The 19,130-nt window shown below is 42.8% G+C and overlaps 2 protein-coding genes across 3 annotated transcripts in view; one reads left to right on the top strand and one right to left on the bottom strand.

Moving 5' to 3' along the window:
- The window catches only part of PAK3 (p21 (RAC1) activated kinase 3), a 571,264-nt gene that overhangs the window by 82,172 nt on the left and 469,962 nt on the right, over nucleotides 1–19,130 (top strand). The gene's annotated exons all lie outside the window — the stretch shown is intronic.
- Nucleotides 1–19,130, bottom strand: part of CHRDL1 (chordin like 1) — a 120,840-nt gene that overhangs the window by 24,482 nt on the left and 77,228 nt on the right. Inside the window, 2 exon segments of the mRNA XM_025431431.3 lie at nucleotides 13,975–14,068; nucleotides 15,729–15,871. Of these exon segments, the coding sequence (XP_025287216.2) occupies nucleotides 13,975–14,068; nucleotides 15,729–15,871 (237 nt within the window).

A 19,130-nucleotide genomic window follows, 5' to 3' on the forward strand; every position in this document is an offset into this window, starting at 1 on the left:
GCTGGTTGGGCGTTGGACTCGATTTCGGCTCAGGTCATGATCTCAGGGTCATGAGATCGAGCCCTGTATTGGGCTCTGTGATGGGTGCAGAGCCTGCTTAAGATTATCTCTGCTCCCCCTCCCTTCTCTCTCTCTCTCTCAAAAAAATGGCTCTCCTTCATAAAGTGACCCTGAAAGATTCCTCTCTGGGCCTGCCTCATTTTTCAAAACAACTCTGAAGAAAGCTGCCACTTTTCAAAAGAGCCGATCGATTCACATTGCACAAAATTTGGGAAACAAAAGACAAAATAATCACTTTCCACTGTAATAGAGCTGTCAGCCTCATTTTTGCTTATCTTATCCAGTGACAGTTAAGTATTTTGTAGGTCATATTTAACCTGTGTTTAAACTACCCTTACAAAATAAGAGATTCGAGGATTTGGGCTGTCATAATTTGTTAAAATCACCATTATGTCTCTGGAAAGTTAGGCCCTGGTCTGAAAGTTAAGGTAAGACTTGTGGTGGCTGGAATATTTACATAACAGATATCCAAGATTTACTCCTCTTTTTTTTGCCTGAGATCACTTCCCCTGGTTTGTATGTCCATTCTTTGAACAGTAAACTACTTATCATTGCCTCACTGCCAGAGTAACTGGTTTGAGGAGGAAGATCCGACTTTTAGTCTTGAGAACAACACACTACAGACAGTGATATTCCTCTACTGATTAAAGATCACCAACCACAGGACAATTTCCAAGGATTTTACCTCGTGTTATCTATGACCAACCAAGTCACTGGGAAGAGCTTGGTCTTACTCTCAGTATCAATTCAACCATGTATTTGGCAGGGTAACAGGAAATACCAAAAAGTATCAGCATTTATGGATTTTCTGTTTGAATTTATCCCTCGAGCTTTCAAAGCCCACATGGAGATAGTAACATGTTACTGGTTCAAGGATGTGGTAGTCCTGTGAGGGAAAATTAGATAATATCATTGGCTTTTAGGATGTGCCAAAGACCTCGAAATTCCTTTGAAAGCAATATTATCTGGCAGTGACATATAACAAAGTTATGACTTTAGCCCTTCATGATTTAAAGATCATTTCATGGGGGAAAAAATTAGGATTCGTCAAGAGGTGCTTGGGAGAGATTGAAGGAGTAAGTGATCAGTAAGACAGAATCATGGAAAGCTTCCCAAAATAATCAGTCATGTTTTTAGAAGTAGGCATCACGGTGATATGATTTAACATAAGTAACTGCAAAGGAGCAGAGCTTTGAAACAGTAAGGAACATATGGAAACAGCCAACAGGATGTGGCTGTGGCTGTAGTAGAAAGTTCAGATGTGAAACAAGAGAGATGGTGGAGAGGAAGAAAGGAAGAGGGAAAGGGGAATAAGAGAAAGAGGGGAGGGAGACTTAAGTAAGGGTAGTAAATAATTGCTGTGTAGACTTCAGAAAGAGGCTAAAGAATTCACATTTTATCCTGTTACTGATTTTTATGTAGAGTTCCTACAGTTAAAGAAAGAGGTGACTTGTGGCAGCTTTGCCTGGCAATTGAGTGTCACCTAGCTGGGGAGCAAGTGGAATCTTGAGAGGCCAACCAAGAGGTTGTTGTAGTAACATGTGACAGGTCCCGAGAATCTCTAAAACAATGAAACAATGAAGGAGGGACAAACCAGACTACTCCAGATAAAAAGGAAATGATAAGATCCCTTGGGGATATTTGCTAACAGAGAATGGTGGTAAGGGAAAAAACAGTATAAAAGGATGTTAGGATTGGAGGGCACCTGGGGGGCTCCATCAGTTAAGTAGCCCACTCTTGATTTCAGTTCAGGTCGTGATCTTGGGGTCCTGGGATCGGGCCCCATGTCCGTCGGGGAGTCTGCTTGAGGATTCTCCCTTTCCTTCTCCCTCAGCCCCTCCCTGCTGCTCTCATGATCTCACTCTCAAATAAATAATTAAATCTTAAAAAAAAATTTTTTTACATAAAAAAGATGCTAAGGGTTGCAAGTATGACCAGCTGGGAAATGGCACTGCCCTTGACAGTAAGGTGGGATGAACTTAAATGTACTCATTCTGTTTTCACTGGCAGTGGCAGGTCTAAGCTTTGTCGTGAGCCAGATGAAAATGTGGGACCGGAGAGAAGACTGGAAACCAGAAGAGATTCACCAGCAAATGGCAGAACAGAATGTCAAAGCTATAGGATATGTTTTCTAATCTAAGTAGCCCAAAAAGAACAAATTTTAAAAGAAAAATGAGGGGATCCCTGGGTGGCTCAGTGGTTTAGCGCCTGCCTTCAGCCCAGGGCATGATCCTGGAGACCCGGGATCGAGTCCCACATCGGGCTCCCTGCATGGAGCCTGCTTCTCCCTCTGCCTGTGTCTCTGCCTCTCTCTCTGTCTCTCATGAATAAATAAAATCTTTAAAAAATAAAAAAAAGAAAAATGAGAGAAGAGCTCTCTTCCCCAAACGCCCTTTGCAAATGTAGACTTAACGGTTGGTACTGGCATGCAATGTTTACTTAGCATGACCTTCTGAGAAGGTCAATTTATTGCATTTAGACTCTAGAGTCTTCAAAGGGCTTTTAGATAGTGTCTTGAAATACTTAGCGTCTAAGCAGAATCTCGAAGCAAGTAGTCCCTGTTAAGTGAGCCGATAGGTAAGATAGCAAGACAATGAGGAGGCAAGTCGGGATCAAGCATGGGAGTGGACTATTAATGTCTTGTAACAACAACGTGTCGCAACACCTAAGCATTTGCAGACAGGCATGTGTGCCTCAATCGGAATCATTTCACCTCATTAAAAACTACTGGAGTCATTACTTCTGTATAGATCTCAAGTAGGAATGACTACTATTTTGGTTGCTTTTGAGCTTTTGACATCGTCAAAATGGCATTCTCTAAGTTGGAATGTTCTGTAAGCAAGGAGTCATTCGATATAATTTGAACCATAGTTAAATTGGAAGAATCTTCTCAGACGTCCACATTTTGTTCAACTGTGAGTGATTCTCTTAGACTTGGGCCAAATCTGTCTGGAGAGGTGATAATAGTTATCCATTTACTACTTTAGATACTACACTTTAGATATATCTAAGAGACAAAATGCATAAAAGAAAAAAGCAAGCACCAATACTCTAAAACCTGTTCCTTTCCCTCCTCCCTCCCCCATCCGATTCACTGGTAAATTATCTTGAGTGAGAGGGAGCTTCTTTTTTCAGCCAAGGCCTTACTTAAAACAAAACAAAACAAACAAAAAACCCCCCAGTGATTCTAATGGAGACAGATGGATTCTAGTTAATTCTGAGAAGCAACAAGATGTAATTTTAACCAATTTTTAAAACCAAAATGAAAAACAACTCTAGTGTACTGTATGTCAAACAATATTCGTTTAACCTTAAAAGCCACATGTGTTGTTTATTTAAACCTCAATTATAATCTGAGTGGTACCCTATAGAGCTAAAATGGCTTGGCTTTCTGGTAATGGGAGAAATGGAGAACAAGCATTTGAAATACAGTCAAGAGCTGGGCTACAATTCGGACTGTTTATAACTCCCGTGGCTTCCATTAATCTCTGGTTAGCTTGAGTAGGTCACAGAAGTAAACCCTGTCCTCTCAAAAGGACTAAGTGTACAATGAGATTATTAGATACCCATGAAGATAAGCCTCAGAAAGCAAAACTACGCCAGCATGTGGCCACTTCTGAACCACACACAACATCATAAAGAGCGTGCCTATAGGTCCTGATGGATCTGAGACAACCCAGTTTCATGCCTCTTTTTCTACAGGCATAATTACTGAGCCCTCTCCCTTTCAAAAGTGTCTTGGTTTGGATGATAAGATATGTAGTCGCTCTAATCATAAGGCACATGGAAATGAAATGAATCCCCGAGACTGGGTGGGGGCTGGATGGTGATCTCTGTGACAAGGGAAAGGGATCTCTGTACTTTCAGAGCAACATGTCAAAATCAGCAGAACCAGGGCAAATTATTAAAGGGATTTTGTGAGGGGAAACCGGAAGAAGGCGGAGAGGAAGAAAGTGATCGATCGTGACATCTCCACCTACTACGTGCCAGGTTCTGGGGTGAGCCACTTGATGGCCAGCAGATAATACCCAAGCTGGAGATGAGAGAGTGGAAGCAGATGACTCAGGGGCCTCTGCCAAACATCTAATTCTACAAATTCTGTTGAGAGGGAGCAAGCATGCTGAAATTTAAGTGAAGCTTTAAAGAACCTGGGTCACAAGGATTCTCCACTGTTAGACCTTGGAGCTAACAACAATATACAGTACCACAGGAAGTCCTCCAGTATTTTGTAGACAGTCATGTTTTCTAGAAAATACTTCACTGTCAAAGCACTTTATTGTTTGGGCTGTCAATACAAGCTCTTAGCATTTTAAACACAGTATCTGCTTGAGACACACAAAGGCACAGACAAGGGGGAATCCTGCCAAGAGGAGCAAGCCAAATCTGAAGAAGAATACAAAAGCATTTATCCAGAAAAATCAGAAATACATACTTTTTAAAAAGGGCATTGTGAAAGTTGCATGTGCTTGTGAGAGGGAATTATGGGAGAGGGCACAGAGAAGTTATTAGCTAGATGGTACCCACAACCCAGTCTGCTCTTCCAATGGCATTGTGTTTATGCATATCCAAGATGATACTTAGAAATGGGGCCTTTGAGTCTCATCCCAATAACTCGGCTGGAAGAATTACCATGTCCAGCCCCGGGGAGCAGAGTTGTCACAAAGTCTGTTCCTCCCAGTAGCCTCAGAGTTCAGAGTCCTCAAAGTTGCTCCACATCCCCAAGTTGAGAGGCAACATAGCAGTCACAGCTAAGAGAACCACCCACGTCAGCCAGACTACCTGGGTCCAAGTCCTGGCTCTGCCCCTTTGCACCCGTGTGACTCTGGGCAAGTGATGAACCTCTCTGAGTCTCAGCTTCCTTATGGCTAAAATGGAGACAATCAAATCCAGCCCAGAGAGTAGTGGGGGATGAAATGGATTAGTGTGAGTAAAGAGCTCAGAGCAGTGCCTGGCACAGCAAGTGTTATTCCTCCTATTCCTCCCATCTTTTCCCTCCTCTTCTTCCCTCATTCCCCTCAAGAGTAGCTTACCCATGGGGAAAACCCAACTTAAGGACTCCCGTGAGCATTTGAAGTATCTAACAAGGAAAGGCTCTGGATTAAACAAAAAATGAAGCCCAACAATAAGAAAAACATTTATGCCTGCTCATAGAAATGGAATTATCTCATTTTAAAATCATTCCATTTTGATTTTTTTTTGTATAGATATTTTTCCCTTTCTTTTTTATTTTATTTATTTTATTTTTATTTTATTTTTTATTGGAGTTCAATTTGCCAACACATATCATAACACCCAGCGCTCATCCCGCCTAGTGCCCCCCTCAGTGCCTGTCACCCAGTCACCCCATCCTCCGCCCACCTCCCCTTCCACTACCCCTTGTTCATTCCATTTTGAAAGCCAGGATCCTGGATGCAGGAAAAGAAAAAAAGAAAGAAAAAAGGCCACAGAGATTCTTTTAGCCCCATTCCTTCTGAACTGGCTTAGATTCTCTCATAATTATGCTAGTCCTCTCCTAATTGTCATCTTTGTCAAAGAGGCATTTGAGTTTTAATGCCATCCCTTATTCTCTCTTGACTTAAGATGAGGCTGAAGAGGGCAGATACCTGCTTCATTGGGAGACAGTGCAATCTTGTAGTCATAAAGCAGAGTGATAACAGTCCAAGGACCCAAATAAAGAGAGTCCTATGATACCACATCCATACAGGGAAAATAACAAGCAGATAGATGGAGAAGGGAAGCTCAGAGATCTATCAATGTTTACTGCTGGTCAACCTGGGAATTAATGGAAAGCAGTCCATTTAAAGTCCTTCAATTCACAAATACTGCATTAGCTCCCCGGCCTTATCCAAAGAGGACTGGGATGTCTGGTGGGAGTAGGGGACATGGGGTTGGTTTTCATGGCTAAATCCAAGGGGTAAGTGGATGTAGTCATTCTAGTGATTTGCTTGAATAAGTGGTATTCACTGTCCACTTTGCCTCGGCTACAAGAGACTTGGACTTTGTTGTAACATAGATAATATTCAAATGTGACTCCCCCTGCCTGACACTGCTTGTCTTGCTCACATTTCTTTTTCTTGTTCATGCTGTCAGTCAACAAATCAGACCAATTTCTAGAAATACTGGGGTCTAGGCTCACGAAGATTATTCCAATGAGAATAATGCACATATGTGGTGGTGTGTTTCTGGGCAGTCATGGCATCCCTTGAAGCAGTCAGAAGGACAGGGCTGAAGGAAGAGTAGCTTTAACCTGTGAAGAAGTACTTGCTCTGAAATACTTCACTGGAAATTCCTTATTTTTATTATAGAACCAGATCCCTATACATATGAGAAACCCTTCAATCCCAGAGCAGGATGGGGGTGTTTATTCGACATGGCCAATTAGGAATCGGTGTTATTCATTTGTTAAGCTCAGAATGAAAGTCAATGTCAATGCTGTCTCATCCACCGTCTGAAGGGCTTTCTGTCTAAGAAGAAACATTCTAAGTGGCACCTGGGTGGCTCAGTCGGTGAAGTGTCTGCCTTTGGCTCAGGCCATGATCCTGGGATCCTGGGATTGAGCCCTGCACTGGGCTCCCTGTTCGGTGGGGAGTCTGCTTCTCTCTCTCTCCCCTGCTTGTTCTCTCTCTCTCTCTCTCTCTCTCTCATTCTAATAAAATAAAAATAAAATCTTTAAAATAAAAAAGAAACATTCTAGACATAAGAGATATCCCAAGTAGGAACACGATGACCAGAGAGGAGTGAGAGTCCTGGGAGTGTCAGTAAGTACCTGAACATGAAATCTGAGCACAAGGGCTGGAGAGAGAACAAAAGCAAGCTGGAAAGTTTCCATGGAAAAAGGAAGCTTCCAGTGGAGATTTAGATTTAGATTTAGAAGAGGAAGGCCAAGGGTGGGCTGTCAGATGGTCCCCATCTTCATGAACATGAATGGTTCACCTGAGAACAGGGCTTATTAATGGTTGTCAGACTCTTCTGTCACTGAAGAGGTCAGAGTGTTTCAGCACATTTTGAAGTTTCAGTTAGAGCACAGCAACTCAAAAACCATAAATGACTGAATTCATTTTTATCTTTTTTGAGCAGTGTGTCTCATTAACGATGTCTTCTTCCTCATCATGACCTGGTGATGGTGGTGTTTCTGCAGAAAATGTGGACAAAACCCAAAACAATGCTAGGCCAATACACGAGGATCTATATTTGGAGGTGCTGTTATTTTCCCCAGTTCTGTTTGATTTTGAGAAGTTTGAAAACTTGGGGAGATTTTTTTGACATTATTACAAAATGAACTACCTTGCTCACCACTTCCCTCAAGACCTCTGGGTTCCAGCCAAGAAGGCACCTCACGTGTAATTTTGCTGCTTGTTTTTGTTTTTGTTTTTGAAAGAGAAATAAAAAGCCTTAGGTAAAATGGTAGCTGTCTTGAATACTGACAAATTGCTTTTAGACAGTTGCTTCTGGTTTTCAGTCATTTGTGGAAGTTTGTAGAAATAGCTCCAATTTCATAAAGCAAGATTCAATTTTCTCCTTTGGCTCTTTGGAAATGTATTGGATAAATGAGCTTGGATTGATTAAGTTGTAAGTTCAGTCATCTCTCTGGCCTCCCTACCTAGGACTCACTTAGAATGCTGTCAAGAGATTTTCATAGCTGTAGCTCTTTCTTTTTAATATATCCACCACAAGAAATGCGTAATTTTATGCTAGGGTAAACAGAGGAAAAGGGTGGCCCTTCCCCAGGTAAGGAGCTGAGACCAATGAAATGATGAACAATACAAGAAAATGTTTTAAATACTGGACTCTACAAGCCAGACTAAGCCCCAAGTGTGGTCCAAGGAGCTCAAGGAGGACTAGAGTTATCAGGTGGGGCTCTTTAGAAAGGGTGGGACATGAGCTGGGCTCTTGAAAGATGGATTAGGATTGTAATCTGTAGGAGAGAGGAGGAAAGCTATTCTAAGCTTGTGGGGAGTGAGAGCTAAGAGAGGCACATAGCAGGAGACAAAAGTGGGAAGGAACAGAGCATATTTTAGGACAAAGGGAACAGCCAGCCCAGAGTATAAGGTGTGCGTGTTGGCGTCAGAGGAATGAGGATGAGTAGTAGGTTAAGGAAGGGGAAGATTGCTTTATAAATCACCTTTTAAAACCATCTGAAGAACTGACACTGTATAATGTGGTAAGATATGGTAGGCACTGACCAACAGGATCAAGTATTTCTGTAAGAAGAAAAGCCTGGACTAGGGTATTACTCACACGTAAAACAGAGGAAGGACAGTTATAGACGCTCCTACAGCATCAGGTGGCCAGTTCCACTCCCTGGTGAGATCCTGGGAGTGTAAGACTGCCATTGCTATGCCCTAACTTTTTAAAAAAGATTTTATTTATTTATTCATGAGAGACACACAAAGTAAGATTTTATTTATGTATTCATGAGAGACACACAGAGAGAGGCAGAGACATAGGCAGAGAGAGAAGCAGGGTCCCTGCAGGGAGCCTGATGTGAAACTTGATCCCAGGACCCTGGGATCACACCCTGAGCCAAAGACAGATGCTCAACCACTGAGCCACCCAGGCATCCCTGTCATGAGGATTAAATGAGGTATTACACACATATGTGCTTACACCACTGCCTGGCACATAGTAAGTGCCACATATGTACTCTGTCTATGCAAGCTTGCCTCTCAATACAGTCAACAACACCAAACCTCTCCCGTCTAGAGTTCAAGTACAGAGCCTTCCCCTTTGCTTTGGCAAGATACGCAGGAGACAGGAAGCAGAAATGATAAGTGGGAGAGGGAAGCTGGGAATGGGTATAAGTTTGAGGCCTGCCTGCCCAGAATGTGGTAGTCGTATGAGATTTTTGTTCTGATCAAGTTTCTCTAAAGGTTCCAGTGGCTGTTTGCACTCCATTTCCAGTCCAGATGAGGTTTGCTGAAGTGCCAGCAATGACATGCCAATGCTCTCCTGACTCCTAGCCTCAGGGACAGTCGAAAGCCCTGGAGCTGGGGTTGAGATCCAGTCTGTGGCTAATACTGCCATGTGACCCAGGAAGAGAGCACACACCTGTGTTGGGTGACAGCGCAGAGAAAGAACCCGTTCAAATAGGGCCCTTTATATTAACGTTTGTGAGTTCAGCACTTAAAAGGGTATTTCTCTTGCAGTATTTTGTCTGCAATTAGGGTGGTCAGCATAGGGGAGAAGTGTGTCTGCATTCCCAGCTGTATGAGTAATACGCTTATGCAAGATATACCTTTGTAAAAACACCATCGCAGCAGGAAAAAAAAATAACAAGGTGCTTCCAACATTAGCACTTCAAAGGAGATTCAATCACATTATATGCAATTGAAAGATGGAAAGAAATTCGAGGCAGAGAGAAAAGCATCAATTTTATGAAAGTGTGGGATTTAGTCTTCATAGGGAAAGATGAAAGAGAAGGGTTTATTTAGGCTGGAGGAGAGATGGTAGAGAAAGAACTTTGGGAATTGTCAAGTGTATGAAGGGACAACACAGGATCCGTCACAGCTCGCTTTTATGCATTGCTTTTGAGGACATGATAAAAGAAAGGAAATTTATTTATTTTTTTTAAGAAAGGAAATTTAAATTGTGACAAGAGAATCACTGAGAAGATGGTGCACCCCAGGATCTGTTACCACAAGAGGGATGAGAAATTAAGTTCTGTGTGTGGAGATTAAGTAAAGAAAAAGGCAAGACTATCAGACATAGAGGAGAGGGTGCAATCATACTTAACTCCAGCCAATAAATATAATAATATTGTGTGAAATATAATAATTATTTCATATGAAGCAATAACTCTGTATCAGAATTTCTCCTAGGGAAGCTGAGGTGGCTTAGTGTTTGAGTATCTGCCTTCGGCTCAGGTTATGATCCCAGGACCCCTGGGATCGAGTCCCGTATCGGGCTCCCCACAGGGAGCTTGCTTCTCCCTCTGCCCATGTCTCTGCCTCTCTCTCTCTGTGTCTCTCATGAATAAATAAAATCTTAAATTAAAAAGGAAAAGAAAAAGACTTTCCTAGCTCTCTTCATCACCTTGGTTAATTTTTACCTTTCCATAGGTGTTAGGTATTATAAGCTCCATTTTCAGAGCTGAAAAAAAAATGAGGTTCCATGTAGGTAAGCAGCTTGCCAGAGGTATCACTAGTAGGCGGAAGCTCAGTTACATCAAATCTCCGTCCTTCTGGCTTCAAAGCCTATGTCCGTGGCACCACGCCTTTTCTCAGGAGCAATAGTATGTCTTTTGGCATCTGCCTTTCTTTTTTTTTTTTTCTTTTATTCATTGTTCTTCAGTTTAGATTTCTCGTGGTTTCCTTTGCTTCAAACAATATAATCTCAATCTGACAAGTGGATTATAGCAACTAGCTGGTGATGTGAGCAAACACGTGTACTCTGTGCGGATTCTCTTCCCTTTGGAGCAGACTCAAATTAAGGTGGGGGCAAAGATAGGTAGGGAGATGAGGAACAAAATGCTCATCTTTTCTGGCTTAAATGTCATAGCTGTATGGATGTATGGACACCCTCACTGTGAGAAAGCGTCATAGAAAGATACAAGGCAAACCAAATGAGGCTGTCATGAAATCCACGCTGACTTGTGAGGACCACTAGAAAGGGCATAAGAAAAGGGATGAGCATAAACTGGTACTCAGAACGAGGTCATTTCCTGAAGTGTGATGGGGTTGGAAAAGTACCTGGTCATCAGAAATGACACCAAATGATTTCTTACCTACCATGAATCAATGTACAGCCAGCACCACCCCTACCACAGCCTGTCAGTAATTCAGAGGCAGAAAACACAGCAATAATATCATATGTCAGGTGCATCTAATTCAAACTATCATTTTCTTTTTATTTTATTTATTTATGATAGTCACAGAGAGAGAGAGAGAGAGAGAGGCAGAGACACAGGCAGAGGGAGAAGCAGGCTCCATGCACCGGGAGCCCGATGTGGGATTCGATCCTGGGTCTCCAGGATCGCGCCCTAGGCCAAAGGCAGGCGCCAAACCGCTGCGCCACCTAGGGATCCCTCAAACTATCACTTTCTGGCAGTACTTCCAAGCTAGTGTGCATTCATTCAAAGAGCGCCTACTTTGTACCTAGAGCAGTGCAGGGGGAAGAAGATGAACCAGAAATAGCTTTTGCCCTAAGAAGCTCATAATTGGGGACACCTGGGTGGCTCAGTGGTTGAGCATCTGCCTTTGGCTCAGGTCATGATCCCGGGGTCCTGGTATCAAGTCCCACGTCGGGCTCCCCTCAGGGTGCCTGCTTCTCTCTCTGCCTAGGTGTCTGCCTCTCTTTCTCTGTCATAAATAAATAAATAAAATCTTTAAAAAGAAGCTCATAATTGATAGGGAGGATAGGACATGGGCACACATAATAAAAAACAAAAGGTAATGAAGTGATAAATGCTACTAGAGAAGCACCCAGGAAGTGCTGTGGAGTCTCAGAAAGGAAGGTGGTTTACTCCTCACTTATAGATTTAAAAAAAATGCTTCATAGAGGAAGTGGCAGTTGGGCTGGCCTTTGGATAAGCGGGAATTCAGGATGGAGAAATTAAGGATGGCAGGGGGAAGGCAGAGGAGAGAGAAAGGCCTTCTGTCTAGTATTTATCGAGATGTGGCCAGAGGATTGCCTGCATCAGAATCTGAGGAGGTTGTACCTGAGCTACGTCTTGGGAAACTTGTAGGATTTCCATAGGCAGAGATGAAAGGAAAAGGATTTTCCAGAAAAAAGGCAAGTTTCCCTCCTCCAAGATCTTGCTGCCCATGTCAGTTTGTACCTAGGCATCCATTTTGTTCCCTTGACCTCCTAGTTCCCTATCATGAAATGGCTGTGACTCATTCATCCCAAAGTCAGTTGCCATATAGTTGGAATTAGATCCTCCGGCCAGTCAGAATGACATTTGTTACTTTTCTACTGCTTCCAGGTTTCAGATTTTTAATGTGCTCAGTTTAAGTGCACTAAACCCAAATATGAACCATTGTTAGGGCTGCCTCCAGTCATCTACATGGTCTTAGGAATAGGTTCTTAAAGCAGAGTCTACGGGCCATCTGCCTCCAAGTGGACAATGGGGCCTGCCCACATGTACATGCCGGGACCCCACCCCAAAGCCATTGAATCACAATCTTGCAATTGTTGTCTGAGGATCTGAAAGTTCTCCAGGTGATTCTGAAGCACACTAATGTTGGAAAAATCTTGCTGGCAGGGGGGCGGGTAGTGAAAGCACAAAGGTAAGACAGCACAGGAACACTGAGAGAAGAACCTGAGGTGCGGGAATGGAAGAATATGGGCTAGAAAGGTAAGTTGAAGCTACAGTGTGAGAGGCCTTCACTGTCTGAGGCAGGGGATTGATGTATATTCTAAATGGTCCTTTTCCTGCAAGATCTCATTTAAACCTCACAGGCATTTGGAAGTAAGTACTAACATTATCCTCCCTTTAGAGATTGTTAGAAAGGCTGAATGCACTGCTCATGATCCAGCTAGAAAGTAGCAAGACTGGGCTCAGAGCCGAGGCAGCTGGTTCCAGAGGCTCCAGTGTGAACCACTAGTTTGTACTGTGTCCCCAAACCAGACACCTGCCCTTTCACACGAGACAGGCTACTACACTCGCCTTCTTCCTGGGCTCTCCCCTTGCTTTGCGGCCTCCCTCCAATCTAGTATGGATACAACAGCCAATGAAATCTTTTAAGGCATCAACTGGTTCATGTCATGCCCTGCTCACAACCTTCCAGTGGCTTCCCAAGGTATTTAGAAACTGAAATGCAAACTCCATCCCATGGCCTTGAAGGTCCTGCATGGTCTGACCCCCGCTCACTTCTTCAGCCTCATCTCCAGCCAGTGTGGACTACAATTACTACAGTCCAGAGAAGAAAAATGTAAGTACACTGTTTCAATCTTTATTTATTTGTTTATCATTTGTCTTCTCTGGTAGAATGTGAGTTCCACAAGAGTGAAGAATGGGTTTTTGCTGCTATGTATGCCACATCTGGTTGTAGAGGGTATGTACTGCATAAATGTGCTGCACAGAAGGGGTGCATTAACAAGGACTTTCTGGAAAATGGCAGTAAAGTCTCTTAAGTAAAAAATAATTCTCTTTGTAATTTGCATAAAGATGCCTTAGAGTCTAGCAGTGCCCTGTAGGTTACTCTACTTACCGATACGTATCTAGCTTCTAGCACTGGGCTGAGCTTACAGTAGATGCTCAATAAATATGTCGACTGGATGGAAGGAAAGAAGACAAAATCAGAATGCTGCTAGAGGGAAAGCCAGAAAGGAAAGGGATAGTGAAGACAGCTGATAGATTTAATAATTTGCGAAGAGGCAATAAAGGATAAATTAAAGGTGATTATGCTCGATCTGAGAGGATAGAAATGGCGTCATTATCAAAGAAATGGAAACCAAACAAAAAAACACTGGCTTGAGAACAATGATGCCATTTTGGCTATAATCTGAGAAGATGACACCTTCTGCCTTCCATTTTGCTTTTACTGAGTTTGTCACCATTTGACTGTGGGGCTTTAAAGAATATACCTAGATTTTCCCTGCAGAGTCTTCAAAATGGTCACATCAGGGCTCTGCAAGGCCCATTCTTCCTGTTAAGGCTATTCATGGAAATGGCCTATGTTTCACAATTCAATAACACAGAGGCCCAGCTAAAAGTGATCAAGGGAGAAAAGATACAGGCACTCACTTTCTCAGTAGATGACACTCACTCTTATTCTTCTGCCACATGTAGGGCAGTTTCTTTCAGGTGGTGGCCCTTAAAATCAGTGTTTCTTTCCTCCCTTTTTTGAATGGATTGCCCCCCTCTCCACCCCAGCTAAAACCTAACGTTTCCACAAAAAATCCCTTTCTTACGACATTGGACAGCTATCCAGGATGGCAGCACCCCTATGTCTTGTGATATGGGACACATACCTCTGCATACCCGGCAGCAGGAATCCGGAACAGAGACTGGGAATGCACAGGTTAACTTGGGACAAGTCTTGAGACCACAGTACACATTTCCCTCCTGCCAAGGAGAAACAGAATTTAAGGTCAGAAGGATCTGGGTAGAAGCATAAAGTCTTCTTAGCTCAGGATCTGGGATGAGTAGGAATCCAAAACATGCCACCCATTCCCAGAGCTCTCCCATAGTTAGTTCTAGAGCTTCCTAAATGTTATGATGCTTTATTTTTTTTTTCTGTTTACTATTTCTCCACATCAGAGACTATGTTACCAAAGAATTGGCAATCCTTGTTGGACATCCTGGTCTAAGATGGTACAAAGCAGTCAGTGTTAGGGCTGCCACTGGCCTGCCAAACCCCGAAATATGGTCTTGCTCCTGTCTTCTCTGTTCACTGTATTCCCTGGTCCACATCACACCCCAGATGGATATTAGGATTCCAGGGAACGCAGATTTGTATGACAGCCATCTTTTATAACACTCCAAACCAGGGAGACTGGCTGTCTGGGGTAATACAAAACTACACAAGACGATCTGAATGGATTCCCCAGTTCAGCACCAGGCAAGGGAGAGGATCAAATTTACCTGCTATTATGTCTGTCTTGACATAGTTTCCACTCCCTAAAGTTCTATGTTCCAAACATCCTTCCTTAAAACTTGTTCTTATAAGCATATTATTCTGGGGCTAGAAGGCTCCCTAAAAAGTCATTAGTAGGGCAAGGCCACAACCAAATTCTCCCAAACCACCAAGATACCATATTTTTACTGTAAGTCCCCAAGGGAAGGGATTCTAGAACTTCCCTTGGCAATCCAGTGTTTAATGCCTTTACAGAAAAAAAAAAATCCTAATTCTAACTTCATTGCTTCACACTTCAGTTGAAACAACCATTTTATCCCATTTTCTGGTCCTACCTATTACATTCTTTGGACTGCACAATTCCATGAAGATATAATCAGTACACTTTATTCCTAAGGTATATACGGTTCTTCTGACAAGTGATATCACAGGAACAATCATGTTTTGCTGAGAGCGTTCTCACTGCAAGTTATCCAGAGCAAACTGGCTGGGAGAAGACATCGGAGATGGGAACCAAGAGATCCCCCATTTTCTTGTGAATTGGACTGAGTGGCCTTCAATGGTGCCAATGGCTTTTCTAGCCACAGCATCCCCAAAGCTTCGAATAGTTGAGTCCCTCTGATGAAGGCTTTGCTGGGGTGACTATTGTGAAAAGGATGGCAGATCAAGACCATCAGGTCATGTCTATCCATTTAAACAGTCCTAAAGCTTTAAGACCAGGATATGACAGGGTCTGATTTCTTTAACAGAGGTCAGGGTTGTTCAGGGTTTGTGAAATTCAGGGAGTCTAGATTAACAGGGAGGCTGAGGATTTCAATGCAATTCGTCTTGGGACACCTGGGTGGCTCAGTTGGTTGAGTGTCTAGCTCTTGGTTTCAGCGCAGGTCGTCATCTCAGGGCTTGTCAGATTGAGCCCCATGGGGGCTCCACGCTCAGCAGGGAGTCCGCTTGAGATTCTCTCTGCCCCTCCCCCTACTTGTGCACACACTCGCGCTCTCTCTCAAATAAATAAATCTTTTAAAAAAATAAATGCAATTTGTCTTCCTTTCAAATAACTCACTGTGTAGGCTCAAAGAAAAGGTATAAGCACTGGAGAAGCTCTGGTATTGGGGTAGGGGCCAGCAGGAATGAGAAGACGCTGGGTCTTACCGAACAGCTGCACTGCGTACACTGATTGGGTTGCCGGTTCTGAAAGAGCCCTTCAGCCACGAACAGCTCACCATGTTGGTAAGTAGTCCCGTTGTATTCACAGGACTTGCTGGTCACCTTATTGTTCGCTGGGGGTAGGGAGTCTTCTGGGACAGAGCGGAGAAAAACCACACCGAGTATTGGCATTACTGCAGAGAATTTCATAAATCCCAACAGCAGAGGGGGCTGTACCACATAGAGGGAGTTCAAGATAACCCCCGATTCAGTGGCTGATGACTTTAGATAATATGAAAGCAACCAGACAAGAATGGGAAGGGACATGACCATCCATCTATTCTTTCATTTGTTGAGCGTTTATTGAATGCTTACTATGTGCCAGGTTCTGTGATGGGCGCTAGAGAGAAATCGGAGAAGGACAAGACCCCTGCCAGCACTGAGCTAAGAGACCAGGCGAATAACGTGTTAACTTGGCTCGAAGGAGGGAGTTCTTTCAGAAGAAGAATAATCTATTACAACTACCTTGGTAACCTTACCTCCTCCCATGTTTTGTATCACTTGGCATGTGTTTGTATGCTTATTCCGGCCTCTGGAGTCCTTGCTTTTTTTTTTTTTAATATATAGTTGACAGAGAGTCTTTGCTTATTTTAAATACCACCACAAAGATCACCCCCCTCCTCCCACTCTTTTCCACCTACTGCAGTCCTGATTTTAAAGGCTTGGGAAAAGTTCCTTTTCCTCTAGGAAGCATCCCCACATAGCTCCAGCCCATAATCTGGACCTTGAAAGACATGTCATTTCCAAAGTGCACAAACCGGCACCTGAATGTTACTATAACTCCCATTTGTGAATTATAGTCACCTAGCCAAAAATTTACAAAGAGATTTAATATAAATTATTACCAGGGAGCCTCATAACAACCCTATCAATCAAGTAAGGCTTAACTTCATTTTTCATTTGAGGTTGACTTCTCTGAAGTCCCAGATGTAGTATGTGATGACCCTAAACTCCATCTTTTTTCTGTCAACCTCTGTATACATGCAGATGTATTGCTTTTTAAGGACCAGGACTCTACCTTACAGGTCTCTTTTCTCTGTGGCATCTAGTGCAGGGTGGCCATGTAGCAAAAAGTCAATGTACCAATGCACCTGGGGACTTGGCTCTAAGTGAATGGTCTCAAGAACTCTTTTTACAGGGCTTCCTTAAAATGCATGGTGTATGTACTTGTGTGTACATACTCACGCACTCGTGCATACACACACCCAACAATGAACAAGCCCCCAGATTAAACTCATCACTGATGTACAAATTAACAAAAGATCTAAATAGGGCTTGGAAAGTGCCCTCTGTAGAACAGTGGAAGAAGAGAAATCAGGGGAGTTGTGTGTTTCACTAGGGGAAGGCTTAGACATTAGACCAGCATCCCTTCCTTCCTATGAGTCAAAAGTATAATGCAAATGAGTTCATCTTATGGGTTAATTATACCTCAGTATAAATACAACTGTTTATTTTTTTTTTAATTTTTATTTATTTGTGATAGTCACAGAGAGACAGAGAGAGGCAGAGACACAGGCAGAGGGAGAAGCAGGCTCCATGCACCGGGAGCCTGATGTGGGATTCGATCCCGGGTCTCCAGGATCGCGCCCTGGGCCAAAGGCAGGCGCCAAACCGCTGCGCCACCCAGGGATCCCTAAATACAACTGTTTAAAAAAAAACAATGATACTCTGTTTTCCCTTCAGATCGTATAAATCTTTCACCCTTTGAAAAAACAGAATAAAATTCTTCTTAGAGGGACTCCTGGGTGGCTGAGTGGTTGAGCGTCTGCCTTTGACTCAGCGTAATCCAAGGATCCGGGGATCAAATCCCATATTGGGCTCACTGCAAGGAGCCTGCTTCTCCCTCGCCTATGTCTCTGCCTCTCTCTATGTGTCTCTCATGAATAAATAAATAAAATCTTTTAAAAAAAAGAAATCTTCCTTAGGATGTAGGTGAAAATGATAAAGGCTAATGGTAATAGTAATAATAATAATAAAATAATAGCTAACTTTTACTGAGCCCTAATTAATATGCAAGGCACAGTGGTGAGTGCTTTTCCATACATGCTCACATTGGCTTTTACCAATAATATTCTAAAATGGACATGATTATGCCCATTTTGCTGACGGGGAAAGTAAGGCTTAAGAAATTAACTGACTTGCTCCAGGTCACACAATTTGCAAGTGGTAGCACCAAAATCTGAACTGACGTCGGACTGATTTTAGAATCTTCCAACCTTACCACTACACCAAGGGCGGTGTCAATCACATCAAACCTGTAACAAGGAAGGGACCATTTAATTTTAAAACCAAAACCAATGGAACAGGAAGGCTATGTTGTCTCTCTACAATGTTTTGGCCTACATTAACCAGAAAACTGCTATTACACTTACTTTGGCTTCAGCAATTTGCATAACTAACTCAACTCTACACTTTGCTTTATACATTGATCTGGCTGCAATTTCTGAGTAACTCACTACTTATTAACGACTCTGTACAGGATACAAAAGTAGTTCCTTAACAAGAAGAAGCCTTAGGGACACCTGGATGGCTCTGTTGCTTAAGCATCCAACTCTTCATTTTGGCTCAGGTTATGATCTCAAGATCCAGGGATTGAGCCCCAACTAAGGTTCCACACTCAGCAGGAGTCTGAGATTCTCTCTCCCTCCCCCCGCCCCTCCCCCTGCTTACATGCTCCCTGTAAAATAAATCTTTCAAAAAAGAAAAAAGAAAGAAGAAACCTTAGCTCCTAGAGAATGTTTAACTCATACCACTTGACCCTAAGCCCCTGCTCCTGCCCACAAATACATGCAACCAGATAGCTGCAGCTGGTAGACAGGAGTGAAACTCACTGGAGAAAGGACAGAGGCCAGCCCCTTCACTCCCCTGGGCTTTAATTATACCAAATCTCAGTATTTTGTGGTGAAGGAAAACTGGGATGACCTACAAAAGAATATCTACCATGACTCTTACAGGAGTTGACAGATCTTTGGAATGCCAAAAAAGGAAAAAGAAGGTTGGAATTATTTTGCTTCAAAATAATGTGGATTGATTTTCTTTCAAATTGAGTCTGCTGCTAAAAGGTCAATGGGGAAGCAACTGCAGGGTGAGGTTTTTTTTTTTTCCTTGAGAGTCTTTCTTGCAACGGTCTTCAGAGTTGCCTAGCATTGAATCTATTAATCAGCTCAACGGGAGATGGAGGAGGAAGCAAAAGAGAAAAAGACAAAAGAGAATCAAAGAAAAAAAAACGATTATAAGCATGCTTACTGCTAGTTTTACACGACAAACTTATCTAAATATCTTTCCACTTATTCTTATTTCATTCTTTTAATAGCCTTAATGGAGTGATGGGAGAATTACGGAAACGAG

This window comes from Canis lupus, chromosome X, assembly GCF_003254725.2.
Source record: "Canis lupus dingo isolate Sandy chromosome X, ASM325472v2, whole genome shotgun sequence".
Lineage (NCBI taxonomy): Eukaryota > Metazoa > Chordata > Mammalia > Carnivora > Canidae > Canis > Canis lupus.